The sequence below is a fragment of the Pongo pygmaeus genome, chromosome 4, assembly GCF_028885625.2.
Source record: "Pongo pygmaeus isolate AG05252 chromosome 4, NHGRI_mPonPyg2-v2.0_pri, whole genome shotgun sequence".
Classification (NCBI taxonomy): domain Eukaryota; kingdom Metazoa; phylum Chordata; class Mammalia; order Primates; family Hominidae; genus Pongo; species Pongo pygmaeus.
The window spans coordinates 14,673,916-14,691,268 of NC_072377.2; the positions used below are offsets into that span (position 1 = coordinate 14,673,916).

General features: G+C 42.5%; 1 protein-coding gene across 8 annotated transcripts in view; it reads left to right on the plus strand.

The window, feature by feature from the left end:
* TRIO (trio Rho guanine nucleotide exchange factor) overlaps positions 1 to 17,353 on the plus strand; it is a 371,165-nt gene that overhangs the window by 156,343 nt on the left and 197,469 nt on the right. For all 8 annotated transcript variants that reach the window (XM_063664670.1, XM_054489144.2, XM_054489145.2 and 5 more), the window contains exons 8-9: positions 4,781 to 4,912; positions 16,619 to 16,849. In XM_063664670.1, the coding sequence (XP_063520740.1) occupies positions 4,781 to 4,912; positions 16,619 to 16,849 (363 nt within the window). The remainder of the gene's footprint in view (positions 1 to 4,780; positions 4,913 to 16,618; positions 16,850 to 17,353) is intronic.

A 17,353-nucleotide genomic window follows, 5' to 3' on the forward strand; every position in this document is an offset into this window, starting at 1 on the left:
AGTCTGTCTTGTGTCATCTCCAGTGAAGGTGTGGGATCACAGTATCTGTTTGCAAATATGTGGACATACAACCACAGTGTTAATGTTGTTACTGGTAGATGTTGCTTAGGGGCTCCAGCCTTTGCTTGTCTTGGTCGTGTGGTATATCCACAGGACAGACCCTTTATATTAAGAAGCTTTCACAGCAGATACCATTAGAATTACATTTTTATAAAACAAAGTGACTTGATTTTGCTATAGCTTAAAACATCCTTTTACTGTGACCTCGAGCTGCACTGCCCATTGTGATGGCCTGTCACCACGTGTGGCGTTGAAGCTACTCAGAGTTAAATAACAAGATGATAAAATCATTTTTAAAAATAGAATTAAATTAAAATTTAGTTGCTATTCACTGCATCGGGAGCAACATGTGGCCAGTGGCTACTGTAATTGACAGCACAGATACACATTTCTATCCGCTCGGGTAGTGCTTGCAGAGGCTTACCTGCAGAGTGAACCACACATCCGATCACCTTAATTTATCTATGACTTTAGGCCTTCTGTACTTTGATAATAACCAAAAATAAAGTAACAGTGTTTGTATAGTTCTTTAATATTTAGAGAACTCTTTAACGTGAAATCTCTTTTCATCCTTAAATCAGCCCGGTGGAGTAGATGGGACTGTGGTATTATTGTCCTGATAATCTGTATGGGGAGCGATTTGGCCATGTTTCCAAAGCTAGAACTTTTGCTGAGATCTATGGCTAGGTCTTTCAGTTCCTGACATAATAACAAACTATTTCACACTTGCATTAATGTTCTTATAGAAGTTCACTTCCCATAAATATTTTTAGAATTAACATTTATTATAAACATGACATAGATGCAAGTTCTAAATCTAGGAAATTTCCATCCCTTTGTCTCCTAAGTCCGGCTGAGTGCCTGTGCTCAGCTGAGGCTCCGTCAAGAGATGGTGGGGGTGAGAGATGGATGGGAGTGCAGTTCACTAGCTTCAAGGATCCCAGCTCTGGTTGGTGGGACCCAGAATAGGCAAAGAAATGAGTGGCTCCCAGATTGGAGGCCCCTCTCAGCAGACAGAGAGTAGTAGAGTAAATGCTTAGGAAAAGCAATCTGTTAATTATTTATCCAAGTTCTCCTCTTAAAGCTATGTATATGAATCACTGTTCCCTCCTCTGCTTGCCTCTGTTTTGCAAACTGGGTGATCCAGGCTTCCTTCATCGTTTATTCAGCAACACTTTCTTAATACCACCATTCTGCTCAGCTTCAGGATCTCCATATCTGAAGTAGGCTCCTGATCTGAATTGACAGAGCAACAATTCATTCTCTCGCACTCTCCTGCCTTTACCCCCAGTCCACCAGATGCTTTGTGTTCACGTATTTTGATCTACGGAGCACTTAAAGCATCAGATACTAAGCCAGCTGCTCTGATCTCATTAGACTGCAGTAGCCACCTTCTGTCCTCATCTCCTAAGTGTCAGGCTCTGTGCTAGACATGTTCCCCCAGCATTGCAGTCCCAACCTGGGTTACTCAGGATGGTAGCACATATGTGTGTGTATGTGTATCGGAGTGAGGGAAGTACCAGGTCCCCCCTCGTATGATATCATTGTCATATTAGAAGCTTTTCTAAGTTCTGTTTTGAAGGTACCTGTTGAATTTCAACACCAAACTTGACCTCAGGATGCTTTTTCTTTGTGGAATACCTGTTGACACCCTGTTCCCTGTTCCATGCATCTCGGAAGAGGGATTGCTGTGCTGGTGCTGTTGGTTTCAGACCCTCTGGGTGTTCAGCCTTTCAGAAAACAATCAGGCCTAGAGCTTGCTCTCTGGAGTCTAGGGTTGTGTCTTAGAAATAAAGAACAGAAAAATGATGCTGTGCAAAACCCTCTGTAAAACCATGGCTAGGATTATTTCTATCTCTGGGCTGTTATTAACCCAGAAAAAGGGAAGAATCCTTTGTCCACAAGGTTTTCATGTAGCACACCATCCTTCCCTGGCTATACTTTTTCAGAGAAGTATAATCAGTGCCCTCTCAGGATACTTTAAGAAATTATGTTAGTTCTAATTACAGGAATATGTAAAACTTCTTGAATGTTTTTTTCTTTATTGGTTGTTGCTTCAAAAATTGAAGTCCAATATACTTTAATGATTTTGATACAGTGATATGTTAGTCTGATGCTTCTGTTCATTACATTATGAAGTATTATATAACTGAAATGTGTTTCCACCATGTTCTGTCAGAAGCGTTTTGATCTTAAGAATATGTTGCAACTCGCCTTGGTTTTGGGTGTTCTGCAGTGGCCATTGTCCAGGAGCGCTTAACTGCTGACTTAGACCTGATGATTTATTAATGATGATGGTTAACCTCAATCAATTTGTGTTCGAAAAACAATAATTTCATAATTGGTATTAAATGCAATACGGGAAGATGATAGAGTGAAGTAGTCAAAAATACTGACAATCATCTGACCTGACCAAATTGACATTGATAGAACATGACACCCAAGAAATACTCAGTTGACACTTAATGCCATATGAATTGGCCTCAAGCCCTAAGGTCTGCATAGATATTTTTCTGCACTCAACAATAAAAGGATTTTCATAAACAGTTATTATTTGGGTGACTTGTCTATTTTAATGTCCTAAAAATAAACTGGGAGTTTGTTCTTACTATATTTTAAGGGAATTATAGCACATTTCTTTCTGGTCAGTCGAGTATTGCATTTCAAATAGTCATCCTCTGCATTCCCTGCTAAGTTAAAAGATGTGTGAGGAACAGGAGTAAAGAGGTTAAAACCGAGGGAAATGTGTTGATGTCTGTTTGGCTTAATTGAATTAGCTTTTTTAATTGGGCCTTCCGCACTTGCGTTTCACTCTTAACTGTGATGGATTTTGATAGGATCTCCCTAGGAAATTTGGCAGTGATTTCTCAGCTGTTGATGCATCCCGGAGATGGAGGGTGGCAGTGGAGGAGATTGAACCAGGATTGGGATGGCTGCCGCAGGACTGTTGATGATCGCGGAGATGGAGGGTGGCAGTGGAGGAGATTGAACCAGGATTGGGATGGCTGCTGCAGGAATTGATGATCCTGGAGATGGAGGGTGGCAGTGGAGGAGATTGAACCAGGATTGGGATGGCTGCCGCAGGCCTGTTGATGATCCTGGAGATGGAGGGTGGCAGTGGAGGAGATGGAGCCAGGGTTGGGATGGATGCTGCAGGACTGTTGATGGGTCCTGGAGATGGAGGGTGGCAGTGGAGGAGATGGAACCAGGGTTGGGATGGATGCTGCAGGACTGTTGATGATCCTGGAGATGGAGGGTGGCAGTGGAGGAGATGGAGCCAGGGTTGGGATGGATGCTGCAGGACTGTTGATGGGTCCTGGAGATGGAGAGTGGCAGTGGAGGAGATTGAACCAGGACTGGGATGGCTGCCACAGGCCTGTTGATGATCCTAGAGATGGAGGGTGGCAGTGGAGGAGATTGAACCAGGATTGGGATGGCTGCTGCAGGCCTGTTGATGGGTCCTGGAGATGGAGGGTGGCAGTGGAGGAGATGGAGCCAGGGTTGGGATGGATGCTGCAGGACTGTTGATGGGTCCTGGAGATGGAGGGTGGCAGTGGAGGAGATTGAGCCAGGGTTGGGATGGCTGCTGCAGGACTGTTGATGATCCTGGAGGTGGAGGGTAGCAGTGGAGGAGATTGAACCAGGGTTGGGATGGCTGCTGCAGGACTGTTGATGATCCTGGAGATGGAGGGTGGCAGTGGAGGAGATTGAGCCAGGGTTGGGATGGCTGCTGCAGGAATTGATGATCCTGGAGATGGAGGGTGGCGGTGGAGGAGATGGAACCAGGGTTGGGATGGCTGCTGCAGGCCTGTTTATGGGTCCTGGAGATGGAGGGTGGCAGTGGAGGAGATGGAGCCAGGGTTGGGATGGCTGCTGCAGGACTGTTGATGATCCTGGAGATGGAGGGTGGCAGTGGAGGAGATTGAACCAGGATTGGGATGGCTGCCGCAGGCCTGTTGATGGGTCCTGGAGATGGAGGAGATGGAGCCAGGGTTGGGATGGCAGCTGCAGGGCTGTTCGCATGGCTCAGGCTTTTCTCATTTCCGTGCAAATTGGGAAGGAGGGGAATGATGCCCCTGCCTCCTTAAGCCTTTCCTAAGATACACAGAGAAGTTCAGGCCCCTTTTTCTTGGTCTCCTTTTAATTCTGGTGTCAATTTCCTTTTGAAACAGTGGCGGAATGGACTGGCTGCTCTTCCTTATTTCAGATAAATGATTTTTAGATATCTGGAACTTTTTCATTACATCTCAGTGTAAAAGGAAAGGAGTAAGGCTGACATGTAGCTGCAAGGAAAAGGAGCATCCTGCTGTTGAGCCCTAGTTAAGGGGCACGTGGGGGAGTCATCTTTCTGTCCTCCCTTGCTAGGAGTGCAGGGCGGTTAGAAACGTGGATTCAAAGGTGGATTGGGAGAATTTACCAGAATGCCCAAAACAGGGCTGCATTACTCCAGGGGCACACCCAGACCTGGGCAGCAGTCAGTTGAGGCATTCATCTGAAATGCAGATTCCTCGGACTCACCCCAGTCCTGCTGGAACCCACTCTGGGATTGGAGTCCAGGAGTCTCATGTGAGTTGAGGATGCCATTTGAGATGGAGAGTCAACCATGTTACATTCTTAGGATCTCCCTCAAGTCCCCTAATTTTCAAAACCATGTTAAAAAATGTCCACTTCTCAATATAAATTGTCATTGATAGAAATAATCTTTTTTTAACCTTCCAAGTATATGAGCAACGTGGATTCATGGTGTAAAGCTTGCGGTGAGGTAGACCTTCCCTCAGAACTGCAGGACCTAGAAGATGCCATTCATCACCACCAGGGAATATATGAACATATCACTCTTGCTTATTCTGAGGTAAGTGGCCAATTTTACTTACATTGCAAGGCAACATCATTTATGCATCATAGTACACTGGAAGCTAGAAAAAAAAAGTTTTGGGTAGCCCAGAAAAAGTTTATAGATTTCGAGTTAGACTGCAGTTTAATTGTTTAGCATTTGAACCCCTCTGTGTGTGGGGGTGGGGTGGGGCAGTAGGGGAAGCAGAATGGTGTGCAGGCAGTAGCCTTTCCGATAGAACGCTTACATGCTCATCTGCTACACTCAAGAAAAGCCCAGTCTTTTTTTCTACATGTATTTAAGAAATGTGTATTTTGTGTGCTCTTCAGTCTAGTCAAACTCAATTTAATCTTCCCAAATGAAACCTTTTAGAGAAGATGGTCTAGATTGCAAGACACACATGTGTTTATTTTAGAAATCTAAGTGTAACATTTTCTTTATTACTTTAGGGTATGTTACATTATTTACTTAGTGAATCCCTGTTTTATTTTCTGCCACCTTCTATGCCAGACTGTGTTGTAAGGACTTTATATAATGACTGACTTAATGCTCACATACTGTATCTGTCCCTGCTGTTACAAGTGAAGAAAATGAGTCACAGAGATAAATGACTGCACCAGGTCAGCAGTTAGTGGAGCAGCGTTAGCCCAGGCAGGCAGGCTGCATGTTCTCAGTCACCACCGTCTGCGGCCTCTGTGCCATACCATGTGGTAGCTGCTTGATGACGCAACTTTAGATGGGTTGACGAGTACCACCCTTGCCCATGCCTTGTTCATCTGGCCCTTGAGACCAGCCTGCCTTTGTGATATTAGTTACGTTCCTGGAGGTGAAGGTGAGGGGCGTAGAGAGGAATTCTGTGTGCTTACTTTTCTGCAAGGTTTTCTCTCTGAGTAAGAAGCATCTGTATCTACAATGTTCTGTGTTAATATGAAAGATTATTGCAAGGCTTCTGTAAGAGTTTCAAAGCACCTGGAAGAGTGCTGGGCAGTGTAGATGTTTAATAAATGCTTTCTGTGTTTAAATCTAAATCTTGATCCAAACACATCCAAACTTGTCAAAGTTGTTGGGAAGAAACTGGCCATTTGCATTTTATTCTCACATTTCCTGTTGTGCTTCACTGCCCAGCTGTCACTCTCATATCCTTGGGCCTGGCTCTCTTGACCTACTAGTGTCCATGAGCGAATTAAATGGACATGTGATTTGCTGCTACAGTTTTGTGTCTCATAAAGATGTTTTGATCAATGATGGACTGCAAATAAGACAGTAGTCCTATAAGATTATAATACTGTATTTTACTGTACTTTTTCTATGTTTAGATACACAAATACTTAGCGTTGTGGTACAGTTGCCTACAGTATTCGGTACAGTAACATGCTGTACAGGTTTGTAGCCTAGAGCAGTGGGCTGCTCCATATAGCCTAGGTGTACAGTAGGCTGCATCATCTAGCTTTGTGAAAGTCCACATTGTGATGTTCACACAAGGACAAAATTGCCTAATGATTCATTTCTCAAAATGTGTCCCTGGTACCACGTGATGTCTAACTGTATATTTGCTTCAGAATGTGGGCAGTCCTTCTCTTTCCCGTGACAGTTGATATTTGTTTGTTTCTCTAGCTACCTTTCCCTAATATACAGTTTTTTCAAGCAGCATTTCGTGTTGCCTGTGGAATTAAAAAAGTCAACTCTGTATAGTTTCTTAATTTTGCACCAGTGTTTCTTAACTAATTTGTTTGTCTAGTCTGTTAGAAACTATTTAAATAAGTGATAGCCTTTTCTATAGTAAAACTGAAAATTGAACACATTTGTAATTTTTTTAATGACATTGCTCATGAGGATTATGTCACTGCTAAAAACCATCAAGTTCTTTCCCCTGATGTGCCATCTCTATGCATTGTCTAATTTTGACCTATAACACAGAAAGCAAATGACCCTGTTACTCACACATGTAATGAGGCCTCCACTTATATGAATCTCTTGCTTTGGAGCTCTTCTTTGAATGCAGTGGTGGGCTTGCAGCCAGCTGTCTGCATGCCCTTGCCCTGCCAGACCAAGATGTGATTGAATAGCCTTCATTCACAAGATGATTGGCAGGCCCTGGGAATACAGTCTTTGTGCATAACTTAAATGAGAATCACCTTGACCCAGCCAGTGTCATCCTCCAGCCAAGCTGGCTCTTTCAGTCTGCTTGTTGCTCTTGGCAGTTTTCGTTAAGTACAGAATCTCCTAATTGTTACCAGTGTATTCTATAAAAATGGGGCATCTTGACACAGGAACTTATGTTTACCTGTGGTATAGTTTTATTTGATTTACATTGGTACTAGTATCTCAAAATAATTTCATAGGAAGTAAACAGCCTCTCAAACTGAGGTCTTTGATGGAATTTTAGCCTAAGAACATGTTTGCAACTGAGCTATAAACTCAAGGAGACAGTAATTTGAACTGGATGAACTGAAAGGATTTTCAGTAGAACAGAATGAATTATTTTGCCTCTTAAATTATTCACATTCTGAAATAGTTTCAGGGCTACGGGAAAGTGGTAGGATAGCATAGAGAACTCCCACATTGCCTCGACCCAGATTTTCCAAGTTGTAGAATTTCACCACATTGCTCCACCCTCTCTCTCCAGTCAGCAAAGCACCATTGATACAACATGGCCATCCTATCCACAGACCCTGATCCGATTTCCCCAAGTGTTCCAACGATGTCCCTTTCTCTTCTGGTCTGGGGCACTGTCCAGCAATGTGCGCTACATTTAATTGCCATGTCTCATCAATCAGTCTCCTTTAAAATGGAACATTCTTTAGTCTTTCTCTGCCTTTATGTCTTTGACATACTTAAAGAGTACAGGCCTTTTATTCTTTAGATGGCCCTCTACTTCTGGTTGCCCCAGTTCTCGTGGGCTGACTCAGGCTGTGCCTTTTTGGCAGTGCATGTCCTTCTCTGGGTGTCATCCCAGTGGACACAGGATGCTGACCTCTCCAGCTATGACTAGTGTTCATCTTGGCCACTTGGTCAGATTAGTGTCTGCAGGGTTTCTCCAATGCACAGTCACCATTTAAAAAATTAGTCTCTGCTGCACATTTTGTGGGCAGCTACTCTAATAGAATACCAGTCTCTGTTCCTCATCAGACTTCTCATAGCCATAGTTTCCACTGAGGATTTCTGCCCATAGCAGCCACCACTGTGATGATGATCACCTATTTCCATTATTCCTTCTGTATTTATTAGGTGACTTTCTACCATAAGAATGAGCTGTATTTCCTTTCTCGTTTGTTTATATTAGTATGAATGTATGAAATCTTACTATATTGGTTGGTTATAATTTGATACTCTTTTGATTCCTAAATTGTTTAGACTTGGCCAGCAGGAGCTTTTTTCTGTGTCTTTTTGTTATGTCCTTATTGTCCTTTGAGCACTTGTTCCCCAGCTCATTTTGTACTTTCCCTGCCTACCCTGGGATCACTCATCTCACTAAGTGGGATGGTTCCTTACAGTATTGTATGGTGTTTAGAATTTTAAAGACCTGGGTTCTCAGAGTTTTCTTTGTGAGGTGTCACTGCTTCTAGGCCTTCTTAGCAGACAGAGTTAGGAAACATATGAATGCCATCCATTCACCCATCCATCCATCTATCTATGCATCCATCTGTCCACCTAAACACCCATTGTTCATCCACCCGACCACCTGTCCATCTACCCAATCACCCAACCACCCATCCATTCATCCATCTATATCCATTCATCCATGCGTCCATCCATGCGTCCATCCATCCATCCACACACCCAGCCACCCATTCATCTGTCCATCCATCCATCCATTCAGTCACGCATCCATTCTTCCATCCAACCATCCATCCCTCCATTTATCCAATCACACATCCATTCTTCTATCCAACCAATTACCTAACCACCCATCCATCCATCCATCCACCCTCCCAACCCCCATCCATTTATCCATCTGTCCACCTAATCACCCAACCACCCATTGATCTGTCCATTTATCCAATCATTCATTCATTAATGCATTCATTCATCCATTCATCCAACCAATCACCCAACCACCCATTCATCATCCATCCATCCATCCATTCTCCTGATCACCCAACCACCCATTCATCTGTCCATCCATCCATTCATCCATCCAATTACCCATCCATTTATCTATCCAACCAACCACCCAACCACCCATCCTCCATCCATCCACTTATATTCATCAATCTACCCATCTACCCATATCCATCCATCTGCCGTATCATTCAATTGCCCATCCATTGACTCAGTCACCCAACCACCCATCCACATCTGTCTAGTCCATCTGTCCATTCACCCAGCACCCAGCCACCTATCCATACACCCAGACACCCAACTGTCCATCTCCACCTCATCACCCAACCATCCATCCACCCATCCAGTCACCCAGCCACTCATTCATTTATCTATCTACCCAACCACTTTTCCACCCACCCACCCACCCACACATTTATCTACACATGCACATACATGTCCATATAAAATTACTGCTGTATCTATCTGTGTCTATCTGTATTAAAAATACATGTGTTTATACATTTCGAATCCAATACCTCAGGGTTCTTTCCATCCTTTCCCTTTCTAAGTTTGTTAATCTATTCTCAGGCAGCAAGAAACCTGGCTTCTGTTGTCTTTAATGTATTAACTTATTTGTTCACTTGGTACGTTTGCTCCATTTCCCAACCATTCTGTCTGGGTTCTCCACCTCCAACTCCTACCACCCACTCCCTTAACCTGGCACAGGGATACCTCTTTTGGCACCTCCACCCCTCACTTCCTCATTTTCTTCATGCCAAGAGGGAAGGTGTCAGGAAGATGAGAAGGGAAGGACTGCTTTTGTTTTGTAAGTAATTTTTATTTTATATTCCTAAATCAGTGGTTTGCAGCCTTGAGTGTCTTGGTTTAAAATGCAGCAGTACTCTACCCCAGAGATAGTGAATCTCCATTTTCAGAGGCCTTCCCTAGTGCTGCAGCGACTGATGCCAGTGGTACACAGATCACATGCTGAGCAGCACTCCTGAGCTTGCTCTGAAGAGCTGGGGGTCTGCTGAGGAGCCCCTGCTAAGTGCTAGACATGGAACTGGATGCCGGGTCATGCGGGGGTAGGAGTACTTGTAAGCAGGGCTTGCTTTGCTTTTTTATTTCCTTTTCCTTGCCTCTCTCTTCCGGTCCTTCCTTATTCCCTTTCTTCTCTCCTCCTCCCTCCATTTTCTCTACAATTTTTTTTCTTTGAACAGTGTTTATAGTTTCTAGTCTCTGATCATATAAATTTGCCTTGGGAAACTTTCCCAGCATTTTTCTTCCAAGATGCAAGCACCTGCTCTGCTGTGCTTAAATTAGACCTGCCCGTGTCACTCCTGTTTGTGCTTTAGCAACAGGAACGCACCTGGGCCTCCTGAACACTCACTTGCTTCAGCTTGCCAGGTCTGAGCTAATCTTGTTGGCTACAGTTGATCACAAGAGAGTGAAGCAGTGTAAACGTCGGAGATAAGTTGTAGTCATTTTTAACATTTTAAGTAAGCCAACTCAGCTACCAGTTTTTCAACAAACTGAATATATAAAAATGATTTTCATCTCAGTGTGCCTGTGTTGCCTCACAAGCCTCAATGCCAGGTGTTTGGATTGCAAGGTGAGACTGCATAGTAAGCAGCCACACATCCACCAAAGGGCCACTGCTGCAGCCGCGGAGCACAAGCAAGGCGAAGTGCCATGGGGCGTTGGCCTGCTGGATCTCATGTGACTTCAGGGCTTAGTTTCTGCATCCATTTCTCAGTTTAACAAATGTGCCAACTTAGTGTGTGCCTCAACAGGGCCTCATGGGAATGGCTGATTTGCTGCCTGCAAAGCTGGTTGAGCTCCTGTTTAAAGGCACTGTATCAATGGGTGATGGCAGGGTCAGTGCTATTAGCATAAGATGAAAACACACAGCAAAATGAGTCATCTGGATAGGAAACTTCTCAAAACCAAAAAACCACCTCTCTGTGATGTATGTGGAAGCTTGGTTCCCTTGCGGTAGAGTCACTTCTTTTTTTGTGGAGTGGAGTCTTGTTCTGTTGCCCAGGCTGGAATGCAGTGGTGCGATTTCGGCTGACTGCAACCTCTGCCTCCTGGGTTCAAGCGATTCTTGTGCCTCAGCCTCCTGAGCAGCTGGGATTACAGGCATGTGCCACCAGGCCCGGCTAATTTTTATATTTTTAGTAGAGACAGGGTTTTGCCATGTTGGCCAGGCTGGTCTTGAACTCCTGACTTCAAGTGATCCACCCACCTCGGCCTCCCAAAGTGCTGAGATTACAGGCGTGAGCCACCGCGCCCAGCTCTCACTTCTATCACAGTTGTATAAAGCCTCATTAAAGATCGTAGTGTTAATGTAGTGACATGCAGTGCTGTAGTCAGCATCTGCCATAGTATCAGAGCCAACAGCCCATATGACAGCTGTCTTCTCACCCCAAACTCAGCTTGAGGCCTTGCAAGCACTTGAAATATAAGAGCAACAAAAGTAGAGCCCAGGTGCAGTCTATGGAACACGCATGTCAGGCACATGGACCTGACTCACGCCAACTGGGCTGCTCCAGGCATTTCCTGTTTTGGTCTTATTTTGGTTTTTCCTTTCTGATAATCCCAGGTTTACAGGTGTCAGAGAGTCAAACCAAGGTAAACTGATCTGGTTTTGAATAAGAAACTGAATAGCTGAAAGAAATAGAAATCAGCATTTGGAGGTCCATCCTATAAGAACTTTGCCTGGAGAAGGAACCAGTTTTCTCTGTGTTCTCCCTGAAGCATGGGAAAGTATCTGTCGTTGGGAACACATGACCTTTCAGGAGGTAATTGACCTGCACTGTTGGTAGGAGCATCTTATGTAGCCATCTGAAGACAGATTGGAACCTCCTTACTCAGAAGGGTTCAACTGTTTAGCCGAGGAATGTCAACTGTTGCTGCAGAATAAGCTGGGTGGTTACCTGCTGACCCGTTTTCATTCTTTTCTGCTTTATTAGAACCTTGATATGAGAATAAGTTCAGCAAGAGTTGTAGAGGAGAGTGAAATCATTCCCAGGCTTCGTGTGGAGGTCTGTGCTCTGCAGGCTGTGGCGAGCTAAGCCTGGAAAAGAATTAAAACAGTGTTGGCTTTGAGTCAGCAGAAATAGTGCAATTCATTTCATAAAAGTTTTGAAGGAACACTTTTTCTTTATTACAGGTTAAATGTCTTGGTGTATTTTGCCTGTTTTTGTTGTATCTTGGGAATGCCATTTTCTAGCACTTTTTAGATCTAAAACACTGCGTTTGGACCTAATTGATATGCTGTCACTCATCTTTATTTGGTCTTTGGGCAGTTGTTGCTTTTGCAGTGGTAAGCAAGAATGTCTAGATGCTGCTGTCTTTCCTTAGGTCAGAGCCACGTTCATCCCTTGTGCAGGTGAAGAATATTCCTGTCGGAAACACTCAGCCCTCATCTGATTTTACAGGAAATGTAGAGATCCCAATACCAGAAACAAGAATAGGCAAATCTCTGAAGTTTTATGGCTCTTTTTAAGGGTTACATGCAGAAATCCAAGTTACAAGTCTATGTGCAGTTCTGATGAACAGTAAATATTCAAGAACCAGCCCATTGTTCTACATTTTAAATAGTTACACTACCTTTTAAATATTAGGAACAAACATATCTTTGATATGGTAAAATTTTAAACTTACCTTTAATTACTTTTTCTGCTTTAGTTAGTACTTGCATTTTTCTGAACTCATTTGGATATCAGAGCATTTTAGTTTCTCTGTTTATAAAATGTTAATCTTTGTAACATGTAACTTTGATTGCCCTTCAAGTTCCCCAGCTGTGTATTCCAAGAAAAACAAAGAGCAGACTGAAAAATGAGCTGATCTGATTGGTTAAAAAATTATTATAGGAAAGTCCTGCTATTTAATAAGGTTGATTTTCTTTTTGCAGCTGTTGTCTCTTTGTGGCTCAGAGTTTCAGTGCCTGGAAGCTAAAAACAGAGTTTTAAACAAAATGTGTAACTGAAGTAAATTCACTCACCTGGTTCTGTAGTTAAGAAACTGTAGAACTACACTACATGCCATAAACTTACATTACTTTTTTTAGCACTTACATTTTATATGAATTTTTTTTGTCTGCTCTATACAGTCTCTTCTTTCATTAATTTTCTCCTGGTTATTCTGTACCATTTAAAAATTATTATCTCTATACCACAGAACAGCAGTCTTCGTAAAATTGTAGCATATTTTTCCACATAATATTACTGTAATTACAAAGACTAAGACATTTTGCCAAAAGTGAAACTATATATGCCATCCTTTATGTGCTTAAATCATACTTTTTAATTGCCAAATCTACAAAACTTGTACTGAAATAATATAGAATCATATTTGGAAAGGTTTATTGGAGAAATGCTGTTTTTGAACATGGATTTGGAGTTCCATGCTGTCTGGTTTTAAAGTGGGTACAAGAGGTGTTTTCTCACCCAGGGTCTTTACTGCCACTATCACTATCAGTAAATGACAGTACCAGTGGTGGGACCAACAGACACATTAATCCCTGCTTATGAATTCTCAGAAGGTGGAGCTTTCCTTAATGAGTTGTTTTATGTTAAGGTATTTGTGTATTGACTTCTCAGCAGACATTTCCCACTACCCCTCCACCGCCATGAGCAAGTGTATCCTTCGAAATCCAGTCATGATCTCTGGCATGGAGATCTGTTAAACAGTTGCAGAGACCCTTGAGGAAAGAAAGATTCCATGGAATGTTGTTGCTTAGAGTACTCCATTCTCAGTAGAAGAATATTAATGGTGTCACAGGGATGAGTTTTGGAAACTTGCTGAGGGCTGGGAACTCATCTTGTCCTTTTGCATTTGGTGGTTTAAGTTGCAAAACAATGGCTTAAGATGGAAATTGGCTTTCTCCCTGTGTAAAAGAAATCCAAAGGCTGTCATTCCAGGGCTAGTGTGGTAGCTCTATTAGTAAGAGGATCTCTGGATCCTTCTGTCTTTCTGTGTTGCCTTTTTTAGCAGGTAGGCTGCTGTTCTTAAGATTGCCTCAGAATCATCAATAACTGCTGAAGCTCCAGCCATCTCATTCAAGTTCTTAGCAGCAAGGAGGAGGAAGGGACAAGGGGATGAGCATACCTGCCAGCTTAGCCCCTAAACAGCTTTCCTGGAATTCCCATTCAACATTTTTTACTTTTGTATATTGGCCACTCATGTATGTAAGCAAGGCTGGGAAATGTGGCATTACAGCTGGAGTGTTGCTGTTTCTGACTGTAGGGGTTTGGCTATCAAGGAGGGGCGAGTGGACTTTGGGGAAGCAGCTGTCAGTTTCTGGCACATGTTCACCAAATCATATGCTCTGGTGTACATTTTCCAACAGTATTGCAAGGATCCTGAAATAAAATGCGTACGTAGTTTAATCTACCTTTGCATATAATTTATATGTGTACATAAAAATTATATGCTATACAATGTAAGTTGGAGACAAAGGTGATTTATGATAAAATGTTTTTCAGTCTATAAATGCCTAAATACATCTATTGTAGGTGAAAAAATTAGATCTTCAGATGCTGGTCATATATATAAAACCATTGTGAATATAGCAACTACAACTGTAGCCTGGTCATGTGGCATCTTGGTGATGCAAGTATTGAGAATGGTTTTATTGTGGTCATGTAATATTTTGAAAGGGAAAACAGCTCTTGTAAAGTTCCAAAGAAAACCAAACATTTCTTTCTTTGATTAACATGGTTGTTGGATTTGTGGAAAGATCAGTGATGTTAAAACTGGGCAAAAAGAGAAAAACCGTATATTTATGTGTTAAAAACAGCCTTGCTTAGATGATCACAAAAAGCGGGACATTTCTTCACCATGTGCTAATATCCTGCTCATTTCAGAGTACCCTGCTTCTCTGAATCCACCACCCAAATCAATCATGGTGCCTCCTCTCATCAAAATCATTGCATCAACAGTGTCCACACCAATTTCAGTGACTTCTGGGCACAAGTGAGAACCCTGCTTGAGAAGACTCTTTAAATTTTCCATTTTTGTTTTAACTGACACTAATTCAGCAGTTAACTTGTTTTGTTTTTCCTTTGTTATCTTTGGCTATGTCAGCTGAGCTCATTTCCTCCTAAGTTTTGCTGTAAGGCTGTATTAAGTGAATTTTAAACCCTGAAGCCTTCGTAAGGAATAATCAGCATTTCTAACGTCTCAAATTCAGGTATTGAAAAGTAAATGTGTTACTATCTGGCACAATTGCAGTTAGAAGAGGATTAAAGGAAGCGATTAGGAAATTCTTCAGGGTCACTTGCCACCGGGTTTTGGTTTAAAGGCTCTCAGTTTTAGCTTTTCCCATTTACCTATTCCCTGTGTGCTCTTTTTTATTCTAAGGGTTTCTTCTAAACTAGGCTCGTGTCTGTTAAAAGTGCCCCTGAACTTGCTCCTCCTTTTTTTTTTTTTTTTTTTGAGGTGGAGTCTCACTCTGTCACCCAGGCTGGAGTGCAGTGGCGTGATCTCGGCTCACTGCAATTTTCATCTCCTGAGGTCAAGCCATTCTCCTGCCTCAGCCTCCCGAGTAGCTGGGACTACAGGTGCCCGCCACCACGCCCAGCTAATTTTTGTATTTTTAGTAGAGACGGGGTTTCACCATGTTGGCCAGGATGATCTCGATCTCTTGACCTTGTGATCCGCCTGCCTCTGCCTCCCAAAGTGCTGGGATTACAGGCGTGAGCCACCATGCCTGGCCTGCTCCTCTTCTTACTAGAAACCCAAGGAGGTTTTTAGATTTGGAAGTATCTAAGCTGAAGGATCATGTGAAGAGGCCCTACTTAAGACACCTGCATCCCACACCTGGTTACCTTATGCATCACACACACTTTGTGTTGTCTGATTGTCACTTTTTTTTTCCCAATAACATCTGGGCATAATTAGTTACTCTTAAGTCTTATGAATCACTTTTAAGTAGGAAAAATACATAATGCTTTTCTTTCTAAATTGCACCCTCACCTTTTCTTATTTCTTTGATTAACCCAAATGCTTTCATTTAATTGTAGTTTGAGAATAAATTGCCATAATATAGCACTTGATGGCATTTTAATTAAAACTACTTTTTAAAGTTAATGAACCAAATAGAATGGCATTTTAAATTTTCTTTTGTGAAGTTAAATTGCTCTCCAGCTATGTCAGAAAGTTTAAGTACATATTCTTTGCCTAGTGCTAGATTGATTTTTTTGTTTTAACTGAGGCTTTAAGGAACAATGTTGTTCCATTGTGATGATCTGTTGTATTCTAACATGTCTCAAGATAAAATTATTACTTTTAAATTTTAATTTGCAGATATCCCAGGAATGCAGTTTCTGTTAGTTGATTTATGGCATTTAAGGCAAATAGTGTGCCTATTCATTGAGTAGTATTTACTACAGTGTTTTGTAGTAATTAATGTTCTTTTATTTTCACCTAGTGTTTTGCATCATTTGGCTTTGTGATGTCATTGGATAGCTGATGGATTGTTTTAAATTTTATCCTATATAAAACTGCCTCTGAGTAAAACTGTGGTGTGTGAATGTCTGGGTATGTGTATAATGTGTGTATGTGTACATGTGTGCCTGTAGGTGCACACATATGTATCCAAGGACAGCATCTGTGGCACAGCCTAGGCCAAACCTCAGATCGTGAAGAATCACTCATTTCTTTTGTGGGCAGGTGAGCCAAGATGGGAAGTCGCTCCTTGACAAGCTCCAGCGGCCCTTGACTCCCGGCAGCTCCGATTCCCTGACGGCCTCTGCCAACTACTCCAAGGCTGTGCACCATGTCCTGGATGTCATCCACGAGGTGCTGCACCACCAGCGGCAGCTTGAGAACATCTGGCAACACCGCAAGGTCCGGCTCCATCAGAGGCTGCAGCTGTGTGTTTTCCAGCAGGACGTTCAGCAGGTCAGTTTCGCCTCATGCCCTTCTGCATGGGAAATGGCTTGTATTGAGTAGAGTTTGAATACATCATCATATTGGGAAGATCTGTGCTTAAGGAGTGATGACTAGAAGATAAGGAGAGGAGCTTTTTTGTTGACTCTAAGTGAAAACTGGGCTTAAGAACGTGTGTTCAGGCTGCTGTCAGCCAGTAGCTCCTGTGCACTGAACCCAGGAGAGGATGTGGGGCCTACACTGAGAAGTGTCTTAGTTTTCTTCTAGAATTGGATCATTCTCATTTATATTTATTTGTGACAATATTGCTGGTGTGCTCACACCAGCGTATTGTTATAATTTAGTTAACACTTGTCTGCTTTTCCAACTACGTAAACAGTGAGGTGGTCATGCTTCACTTCCCACATGGTAGATAATGCGGTCCATGGCACACAGTAGGTGCATTATAATTAGTTATCTCCTTGATGAATAGTAGACTTTTATGACTATTCATTTCTAAGCAGTTGACATCTCTTT